We start from the raw sequence: 11207 nt of genomic DNA, 5'->3' as shown, positions 1-11207 counted from the left end.
ATATAATTTAATATTAAATTAACCAACTACATATAGTATTTGATTTTTTTTATATAATCAAGAAAGGTTTTTATTAATAAAAGAGGGAAAACCACCCAAAACAAGGTCTTAAGTGATGGAAAACCACACCTACAACTAGTACCTCAAAGCTAGACAATGAACATATCTCAAATTCTAAGTAGAAATGAGCTGAAATAAACAATATGTACTACTTAGTTATTGACCATCAAAGTACATTACTTTAATTGGTTACAAACTTTTATTAATCTTTGTAATTTAATCAATAATACTTGACATGAGATTTACTTATATAATTTTGATTTATATAAAAAATTAAAAATTATATATAATTTCACAAAAAATCTAAATTAATAGGACATATAATTAAAATGATACCAATTAATTAATTATAATTAAAAATAAATTATATAATATATATATATATGTATAATAACCAATAAATTAAATTGTCATCTCAAAGAACTCTGTTTAAAGTACTTCACACATCTTTGCCCATCTTGTGAATCCAATATTTTTATTCACTTTCTGTTACTTGTCATTCATGGGTCTTGAATGGCAGTGAACTAAGAGAGTTGCCTTCGGCTCTGAATAGGAGAGTTAAAGATTTGCTACTTCTTAGGGTTATTTTTGTGTCAAGATAAAGATAAAGAAGGAGACCTCATTTACATGGTATTTTATTTTATTTTATTTGACTATAAAATTCAAAATGAGTCCTATTTATTATTACCGTTATGGGGAATAAAAAGAAAGAAAAAAACATGCATAAAAATAAGAACAAAAGATCCGTTAAACTAGTGGAGTTGTCAAAGGAGAAAGAGTTCTTGTAGGGAATTAGTTAGCAACTCAAGGCTGATTCTTTGAATTATACTCAATCAACTTCTATTATATAAGAGCTATCTTTTATCAAATTTGTTAATACTTATCACACCCACTTCTCTTTTACCTTCTTCGTCCATTAATCCATTCATATTCTAACGTCTCAGTTTTCATTTTTTTTCTTTCATGTTTTCTTTCTCATTCTAACCTAAATCTCACTCAATCTCAAAACTCACAGAACAACTAGAGATTCCGAGCGCTTTAGCTACAGAATGTGGGAGAGAAGGCTAATAAGAAAGTTATCTTAATAGTATTCTTATAGCTTTGTCTTGTTTATGGTATTAAACAAGATTTTGAATGAGGGTATCTTCTTGTTCATCAAGGGTCATTAATTACAGTTTTGATATATTATAATTGATAGAGATTGAGAGAGATATAAAGCGTGGGTATTGCTTTTTCTTTTTTCTCTTTTGTTCCTTAAAGGCATTATTGCTTTTATAGCCTTTCTTTTCAACATAAATGACAAAAGAGTTCATTGGATTTCTTGGTTCACCGGCAAGTCTAGTGATTTCCCGGCCTACATTCCGTGTTGGCCTTGTCGATACACGTTTTTCTCCGTCACCGGAATCCTTAGGAATCATCAGTACAGGCTCTTCTCCATCGCCGGAGCTCATTGCAATTACCACCCTCCCTAGAAGGTTCGTATGCTTGCACCATTATGCATGCAGATGCAATTTGTTTTTTTTCTTTTGGTATGTGGCCTCTTTAATAAAGATTCATTGGCATTATTTTTCAGTAATCTAGAATAATTTAGATCGTATTGGAAAAGACCAAGTAGTAAATACTACCTCAGGAGTTTTACATAACTCCATACTTAAAAAGTCCGAACTTGAGACCTTAGTTAAATCGAAAAAAACTCTTTCTATCTCATCTAGATCTCTAAAAGAAGAAAAAAAAAACAAAAAAAAAATGAAATTTAGATTAATATATATTGTACAGTATGAAGATTTTCTTTTTCAAATCTGAATTTTTGGTTTTAAAATAAAAATATATGGCCTATTTGGTGTGAAGTTGCTTTCCTAAGACAAAATACATGAGTGGAATTTTAGATTGAAAAGAATTCTATGGTCTTGTTTGGAATTGTGGTCTAATAAAGGCACCATTTCTAAAAAAAATATTCTTGGAAAAAGAAAAAAAGAAAAAGAAAAAAGTGTATCTTTTAAATAACAAGTCTAAATAAATTCATACTTATTAATATGTAATTTTGATATGATTGAAATTAATTAATGGTTCTGTTTATTACACTTGGCAATTAATATTTTTCCAATCAAATAATTGTTTAGAACTTTGGAGTACAAGTGGTAATTGATCAAGCATATACATTAATGTATAGCAGGAATTGTCAGTATCATTCAATTTCACAAAGCCATGTATTTGTTTTCCTAAGAATTTATGGCAGTAGACTAGTGGCATTGCCCTTAGAGTCATGGCAGGAAATTGCTTGATAATGATCCTCACTTCATAGTTATACCTCCACTAGAAATTTTCTTTTCTTTTTATTCAAAAGAAATATGATTCTGAAATTGATTAGAAAAATAATAAAAACTGGATAATAATTTCTCTTTTCTTGTAATATTGCATAATTTTTTGTTTATTAATTTACATAATTGTTAGTTTCTCAGGTACCTTTCATCCTTTTTTTTTTCCTTTCCTTGGAAAAATAGGAAAGCAATTCTATTTAGTATGTAACCCACAAACACAACCCTTCTATTCTGAAAGCACTAAATGGAAAAATTTGAAATTTTTAGAACATCAAATAGGTTAAGAATTAGTTGAAGACAGTTTAATATCACTAAGGTGACATGTGTAAATTTTTGTCAAGTGCCATAAATTGTATTAGTTATAATAATATTCATGATTAAGAATTAATTAATCTAAATACAACAATTAATAAATAATAATATATATATATTAGTACACAATTAGTTTTATCTAATAAATAGATTATACCCAAGAATTTCTGCTTAAAACAGAATAACTTCTAAAGTTCATCGCTTGTGGTGTTTGTCCACTGCTTTTTCTGGATAAGAATGCTACTTTTTTACATATATATGCCCACATCAGAAAGTAAATAAACTTTCTATTTTGGGATTTTAATAGAGCAGATAAATTGTATATGATTAATCACCAATCAATTCTCTACCAACATTATAATTAAAAAAAAAAATGAAAGAAAAAACTGGAATTCACTGACAAGAGTGGAATATTCTTGATTTTATGACAGTCTGCAGATAAGAAAAACTTGGTTCTTATCTTTTGGTATCAGTAGCAATGAGAAGACTTAGCTTGACCAGATACTGTGAAGACTGCTATTTGTGCATGATGATGAAATTATTCATAATTTTGTGGATAATATTGATGTGAAGAAAAGTTATCAACCAGGAAGTGAAATTTAGAAGAGATTATCAAATATGTGCACTAAGAGAAAGGAAAAGAAAAGAAACAAAGTGAGAGGAAAGAAAGAGATATAGAGAAAGGATATCATTTTCATTTGAAAATAATCTCTCCCACTAACCATGATTTCTTTCAAGAAATGAACCTTTTAATATGGCACAAGATCTTCTAAGCAGCCTTTTCCTCCCCATTCCACCAAAGGTTTCTTCTTCACTAGCAATGATAAAGCTACCTCTGAAAATGACACCTCTCTCTCTTTGTCTATGTGTGTGTGTATGTGTAGTTTTTTCTTTCCCCTATATATTGAGCTCACTAATACCCCTCTTCTCAAAAAAACTTCTCTCCTTTTGCAAGCCATACTTCCCCATTTCATTTGGTTATTTCTTCTTTTACTTTCTTGTTTTGAACTCTTGATGAGCAGATTTCTATTGGGCATTTCCCTCTCTTGCTAGTTATTGTGAATTGGTAATGATATCTTAATTCAAAGATTTTGCTCTCCCCATGTTGTTTTACTTATTGTTATAGTAATTAGCATATGTGCTCCCCTTTAATCTTTCTTCCATGATAAGCTTTGCTATATGCATAGAAGTTCTTACATAAGAGTCTGCCATATGCATCATCTGCTTCTTCTCCAATCTCATCATACTTCTGAAATGCTTTAACTCCTTCATATTTAGTTATTAAACTTCAGTTTGTTGCATTTCAATGATACAAGCCATTTCTACCATTGAGAAAAATAGTATTAGAAAAAGAATTATAATGTGTTAATCTCTCAACGGCAGAAGAAATGAATAAAACTTAACAAATAGTTAAGCTAAATAATCGAAGTAAAATAATTTAAAATTTTAGTTATTAAACTAAACCAATAAGTTAATCTCAACTATTCAATAAACCATGTGCACCTAAAATTCGGCAAATATTATCATACATTACACTCTCTTTTGCCTTCAGAAATTCTTGATCATGTGATTATCCATCTCTAACCATCCCTTGCATATTTATTTAAATTGCAGAAGAAATCTCCAATGGCTGCTACGGATATTGTCAACTCCACCAACGAGGTTGCGCTAAAGGTTAGAAATTCACTAAATTATGAAAAGAAGCTATTTCAATAGTTAGTTAACACTATCCAATCAATAGGACCATGTATCTATAAATGTTTTAATTGTCAAGTTGTGGTAGGTAAGGTCACCTCACTTAGTTTGCTTTTGGATTTTCCTTTACACGTATGATTATACTTGGTTAATTTTTAGGTCTATAATTATATTAAATATATATATATATAATATATATTAAATGTTATATAAATAAATTGATTATATAATTATAAAATAAGTCTAATGGTAATTACCCATCTCAATTCGAGTTTGATCCAAATAAGTACAGTAACAGTCACTTCTCAAAATAAATGTGTCATTTCATGAATGATACATTTCAGAAAATGAAATGACTCAAAAATGTTCACTATTTTTGCTTTCATGATGGGACTCTTGAAAATGCGTTTTCATTTATTTTAAGCCACAAATACTTTTACTTGCTTACTCAAATAATGCATGCTATTGTTTGTAGTGATTCTGATCTTGTTAAAAGTTTTTGGATCATTTACTTTCTCTGATATTGCAATCCAGTTATCACTTCCATGGTCATCATTATCAATGTTATGAACAGGTGACAGAAGATAACATCAGTCCTGCGGATGCTGTAGAGGTGACCAGAGACAGCAATGAGAATGGACAGACAGATTCTCTTCGTCAGAACAAGAAACCGTTTGCCTGGAAGAGCACAGGAGGGTGGACAGCTGCAGGCATCTGTCTAGGTAATGTCACCCATAATTATGAAAAGAAAATTGCAGGATTTGGGTTGGCTCCTCTGACATCCTGCACTATAGAGACAGACAGTAAAAAGGACTTTTCCTTAGAATACTGATGGGTATAATTTGAATTTTTTTAGCTTTATGAAGCATAATGCAGTACTGCTGACTCTTGGTTTTTCTTTGTTTTCCGTTTCAATATTATTGGCACAGTGAATCAGGGTCTAGCTACACTAGCATTCTTTGGAGTTGGTGTGAATTTAGTTCTGTTCTTGACAAGAGTTCTTGGTCAAGACAATGCTGATGCTGCTAACAGTGTTAGCAAGTGGACTGGAACAGTCTATATGTGCTCACTCATTGGAGCTTTCCTCAGTGATTCTTACTGGGGCCGTTACTTGACCTGTGCACTTTTTCAGCTGATTTTTGTTGTGGTAATTAACAAGCCGTTATCTTCTATTAAATAATTGCTATTCCTTTTTAACTATGTTTTCATGTAACTTGCTAACAATTTTTTTACGAAAATGATTCAGGGGTTGCTGCTGTTATCGCTATCATCCTGGTTTTTCCTGATCAAACCAGAAGGATGTGGTGATGGGGTACAAGTCTGTAATCCAGCATCATCACTTGGTGTGGCCACTTTCTATCTTTCCATATACTTAGTAGCATTTGGATATGGTGGCCATCAACCCACTATAGCTACATTCGGAGCAGACCAATTTGATGAAGGAAAGCCTAAACAGAAGAATTCGAAAGCAGCTTTCTTCTGTTACTTCTACTTTGCACTTAACTCTGGATCTTTATTCTCAAACACCATTCTAGTTTACTATGAAGATACGGGAAGATGGACATTAGGCTTCTTGGTATCATTAGGCTCTGCAGTCGTTGCCTTGATATCGTTTTTACTCGGGACTCCTGGATACCGCTACATAAAACCTTGTGGCAACCCTTTGCCACGAGTGGCTCAGGTATTTGTGGCTACAGCTAGGAAATGGCATGTGAATCCAGCTAATCCTGAAGACCTCTATGAAATAGAAGGTTCAGAATCTATAATCAAAGGGAGCAGAAAGATTCTTCACAGCAATGAGTTTGAGTAAGCCTTGTAATTTTTTTACTTTCAAAGATAACATGTTAAACCTGGCTCTATAGGGAAAAGTAAATAAGCCTATCGATTTACTCTAGTCTCATAGTAGTTTAGGAAAAATATAACGTAAAAGTATAACTCTAGACTGAGGTGGTTTGAAAACTGTTATTATGAAAATATATTCTTAGTGTAAGTAAGATTCCTGATTCCGCCATTGTTTGTGATTCGGTGTCTGATCAGGTTCTTGGATAAGGCAGCAACTATAACACAGGATGATACGATCAGGCAAAATGACCGCTGGAGACTTTGCACCATAACTCAAGTTGAGGAAGCCAAGTGTGTTTTAAAAATGATACCAATTTGGTTATGCACTATAATATATTCTGTCGTCTTCACACAAATGGCTTCCCTATTTGTTGAGCAAGGAGATGTTATGAACTCTAACGTTGGGGAATTCCACCTTCCGGCCGCTAGCATGTCTGCCTTTGATATCTGCAGTGTCCTTATTTGCACAGGAATTTACAGGCAAATCCTGGTTCCTGTAGCTGGGAAACTGAGTGGTAACCCCAAGGGATTAAGTGAGCTCCAAAGAATGGGAATAGGACTCATCATTGGAATGCTTGCAATGGTAGCAGCTGGTGCCACTGAGATTGAAAGGCTTAAAAATGTTACTCCAGGACAAAGGATAAGTTCCTTAAGCATATTCTGGCAAATCCCACAGTACGTGCTTGTTGGTGCATCTGAAGTTTTCATGTACGTTGGTCAGCTAGAGTTCTTTAATGGGCAAGCACCAGATGGTATAAAAAGCTTCGGAAGCTCACTCTGCATGGCTTCAATCTCCCTTGGAAACTTCGTCAGCAGCTTGTTGGTTAATATGGTAATGGGGATTACAGCGAAAGGGGAGAAGCCTGGATGGATTCCAGATGACTTGAACACAGGACATATGGACAGATTCTACTTCCTGATTGCAGCCTTGACAGCTTTTGATTTTGTCATCTACTTGTTATGTGCTAAGTGGTACAAACCTATCAACCTTCAGGAGGATGATGATGGTGAGGACAATGAGAAAGAATGTGAAATGAAACAACAAGAAGAAGAAGAAAATAATGTGGTGCAAAGAGTTTGATACAACAAATTAGCCATTAAGAGCATCAACTATTATTTCTAGGGTTTCTTTTTCTTCTTTTTGGTCTTAGTTTATAAAATTATCAATAAATTGTTGGGATCACTATCCATTTCTGCAAGGAAGCATGACATTTTTGTTTATTATGGATGATTGCTTTCTTCTTTGGATAGCAGAATTAGATATGTAATCAAGCTTGTTTATGTTTTTCAATGAAGAATTTTTTTTCTTTCTTTGCAGTTTTCATAATTTTGTTGTATTAATCGAGTTCTAAATTTTAAGAGAAATTTAAAATTTTAGGAGATAAAAGATTTTTATTGTACCATATTGGAAGATCAATCGGCCAAAATAACTATGAGCAGCTACGACATTATAAGTTTCTCCTCTTGACTGAATCTATAACCTTCATTAGCAGGTTCATTTTCTACGGTTTCCTAATCAAACTAGAGGTTACCAAGAAACTATGCATAACACTGAATAGAGAGCCGCCGGGCATAAGGATATTGTCATGAAATAGAATCATAAAATTGAAAGTAATAAAAATTCCTAGAGGCATATTTATTACTCTTTTTTCTTTTAATGTTAAATAAAGCATTTGATGCTTTTTAATAAAAGTTTGATTTGTAAATTTTAATACAAATTTGAACGAGTTGTTATACAGTAATAAATTATAAATTTTTTTAAATTTTATTTTAAAAATATATTTTTTATATAATAATTTATATGTTTTTAAAAATATATATTTTATATTACGTTTTTGTTTTTAGTGGAGATTGACATTGGCAATGCAATGTAAATGTATTTGAGTCTCACTTTCTAAAAGGTAAACAAATTTGTCACTTAACTTTCTATGTGTAAATTGTGACTTTTAGTTGGAAATGATGAATTTTTAGTTTTTGTTTTTAGTGGAAGAACGGAATTCTTATTTAGAAAAAGATAAAAGAAAAAGAAAAAGAAAAATCAACTGCACGAGTTAGCATTGGCTACGTCAGTTTGGATGAGGTGTCCAACTACTGGAGCTTGCTCCGTTAATAACAATTCGTGCCTCAATTTATTTTAAAAATAAATATCAAATTTAAATCTAACTAGTCATTTATTTTTTATTATGCAATTATTATTATTATTTTAATTATAAAATTAAATATGATTTAACAGATTAGTTAATATTTAATATTAGTTTATAATATTTAAATAAATATCTTTAATTTTTATAAATTTTATTGATATTATAAATAAAATTATTTTTAAAATATTTATTTATTAATTTTAATATTATATAAATTAATACTATCATTATATTACTATATTTTAAAAAATTATTATATAATTAAATATTAATTTAGTGGTGAATACAATATTTAAAAATATATTTTTATAATAAAAATTATTAATTAAAAATTAATTTATTAGGTAATATAATATTAAAATATAATTAATATATGTTATTTTTAGAATAATTATTATCTAATTAAAAAATTATTTTATTATTACTATGTTATTTCTTAAAATTAGAATGAGTGTTTAATTATGAATGTAACTTATTAATAAATAAATTAATAAAAAGATTATAAAATTACACATGAATCCGAATTTTATGTGTCAAAATAAATACATATATCAAAATAAAAATTTTATATATAAAAAATTAAGTATGTGTATCAAAAAATTTAGAATTTTAAAAATTAATATATATATATATATATATATATATTAATTTTTAAAAAGCTAACAAATGTATAAAAAATAAAAAGAGAATTACTTGAAATTTATTGATCTTATAAAATATGTTAATAGATTTAATTTGGTATTTTTATTTATATTGTTGGAAATGGTGTAGTTATAACAGATTTTATAAGTTCAATTATATGAAATTTTAAATATATTATTATTTTAATAGAAAATATAATTTTATAAAATTTATATCAATCAAATATAATATAAATATAAAATTTATCTTACTTAAAATAAAATATAAAGATATCAATTCCAAATAATTTACGTTACCACATTTATTTGTACATAATAGAACTAAATATAATATAGAATTATTTTATTTGAAATGAAATATAAAAATTTTGATCTTAAATAATTTATATTTTATATATAAAATAAATTTTATACAGATTTCAACCAAACATAATCTATATACAGATTTCAACCAAACATAATCTATATATTAATTTCTAAGTCTAAAATTTTTTTGACATGTGTATTTATTTTTAACACATAAAATTCAAATATATACATAATTTTATAATTTTTTCTATTAATTTATTAGTTAAAAAGTTACATTCCTAATTAAATACTAACTTTAATATTAAGAAATAGTATATTAATTATATATTAACATTATATTAACTAATAAATAGTTCTGTAATTAGATAATAATATTAATTCTTTCTAAAAATAGTATATTAATTATATTTTAATATTATATTAACTAATTAATTAATTTTCTAATTAGATAAAATTTATAATTCTAAAAATTAATATTTTAATATATTTTTAATATTATATTTAATTATAAATTAATTTTTAATTATACAATAAATTTTAAATTCAAAAATAATAATATTAATTATCTTGATAGTATTAATTTATATAATATTAAAATTAGTTAATAAATAATTTTAAAATAATTTTTATATTATTATATTACTAATAAAATTTTAGAATTTTAAAAATGAGACTTCCTTTTCCTTCAACGGTCAGGATGATGGTAACTTTGCAATCACATCATATTCCACTGCTTAATGACAATTGCTAGGGTAATTTACATCTAGTCACCTAGTTTTGGCATTTTTTCTCAATTCCTTTACTATTTGTGTAAACAATTTTCTTTTACGTGAACGTCGATGAGGTATCTAATAAAAAAAATTATTATTAAAATATTATTTATATAGATATTATTGTAGTGTCCGACATAAATGTTATATTACTAATGAATAATAAATTATAAATTTAGTATTTTAATTTTTTAAATTTTTTCTATTTTAGTGTTGAATTGATCTTTTATTTAATTAAATATTTAAATCTGATAGTTTTTATATATCATGGTGTTTATTATAGATTTTTTTACATATTGAAATATTAATTTAAATTAAAATAATCTAAATATCCTTACTTTTTATTATTTATAGTTTTATTCTATTTCTTTTTTTATTTCTTTCAAAAGTTACTCATTATTTTTTATTTCTAAAGACCTTTTTCTTAAATATAAAAAAATTTTAAAAAATAACATTTAACTCTTTCTAATCTTTTATTTGAATGAATGAGGAAAATAAGACTTTTATTATTTTATTTTTTTAAAATTTATTTTTTAGAAACGAACAAAAACTTTAAAAAGAATTGTACTAAAAGTGGAAAGAAAAACTAAAGAAAGAAATAGAATCTGCAATTATTTTGAAGAGCATATTTAAATCAATTTAATGTTTAAAATAAGTTAAATAAGTATCTTAATCTGTAAAATAGGCTAAAGATACTATATTGAATCCTTTTTAATAGATTCAAATATTTAATTAAATAAAAAAATAATTTAAACATTAAAATAGAAAAAATAAAAAGAAATAAGATACTAAATTCATCAATCTTTTCTTAAAAGAAATTAACTTAAATCTTACAAATAACTTTCACTTGGAAATTAAAATAGAAGTTAGGTTCCGGAAATGGAAAAAAAATAAAAATAAAATGAGGATACCTTTTTGAAACATCGGATACAATTGGGGTATCAACGGTGCAATTTACCCGCAACAACTTCAGCAAGAGAGAAATCAGACTGCGCATACTGAGCCTCTTTTAAACTTGCTACTACAATCTCAACTTTCACCATTTGGAAAGCCTCCATTCCACTCACATTGTGCTCCTTTTCTTTTTTTGTGAATACATTTCTGGCCACCATAAGA

At 27.8% G+C, this 11207-nt stretch overlaps 1 protein-coding gene across 2 annotated transcripts; it reads left to right on the top strand.

Annotated features, from left to right (window-relative positions):
- Window positions 1–851: 851 nt before the first annotated feature.
- Window positions 852–7538, top strand: LOC8267542 (protein NRT1/ PTR FAMILY 7.1). Of its 2 annotated transcripts, none has more exons than XM_048378778.1 (6): window positions 852–1535; window positions 4305–4364; window positions 4960–5107; window positions 5315–5532; window positions 5632–6191; window positions 6423–7538. In XM_048378778.1, the coding sequence occupies exons 2-6, from the start codon at window positions 4317–4319 to the stop codon at window positions 7306–7308; spliced, it is 1860 nt and encodes a 619-aa protein (XP_048234735.1). In that variant the 5' UTR covers window positions 852–1535; window positions 4305–4316; the 3' UTR covers window positions 7309–7538. The 2 variants fall into 2 exon arrangements, with proteins under 2 accessions (XP_048234735.1, XP_048234734.1); XM_048378777.1 differs by lacking the exon at window positions 852–1535 and adding an exon at window positions 3021–3756.
- The last annotated feature ends 3669 nt before the right edge of the window (window positions 7539–11207 follow it).

The sequence above is a fragment of the Ricinus communis genome, chromosome 9, assembly GCF_019578655.1.
Source record: "Ricinus communis isolate WT05 ecotype wild-type chromosome 9, ASM1957865v1, whole genome shotgun sequence".
Taxonomy (NCBI): domain Eukaryota; kingdom Viridiplantae; phylum Streptophyta; class Magnoliopsida; order Malpighiales; family Euphorbiaceae; genus Ricinus; species Ricinus communis.
Note: the sequence above shows the minus strand (reverse complement) of the source record. Positions and strands in the feature narration are given on the sequence as shown.

What these genes read in the sequence shown, in the direction of transcription:
- LOC8267542 (XM_048378778.1), top strand. Translation starts at nt 4,317, where the DNA reads ATGGCTGCTACGGATATTGTCAACTCCACCAACGAGGTTGCGCTAAAG. An exon ending in AGCTGCAGGCATCTGTCTAG is followed by an intron (nt 5,108 to 5,314) that starts GTAATGTCACCC and finishes TTATTGGCACAG; the next exon opens with TGAATCAGGGTCTAGCTACA. An exon ending in TTCAGCTGATTTTTGTTGTG is followed by an intron (nt 5,533 to 5,631) that starts GTAATTAACAAG and finishes AAAATGATTCAG; the next exon opens with GGGTTGCTGCTGTTATCGCT.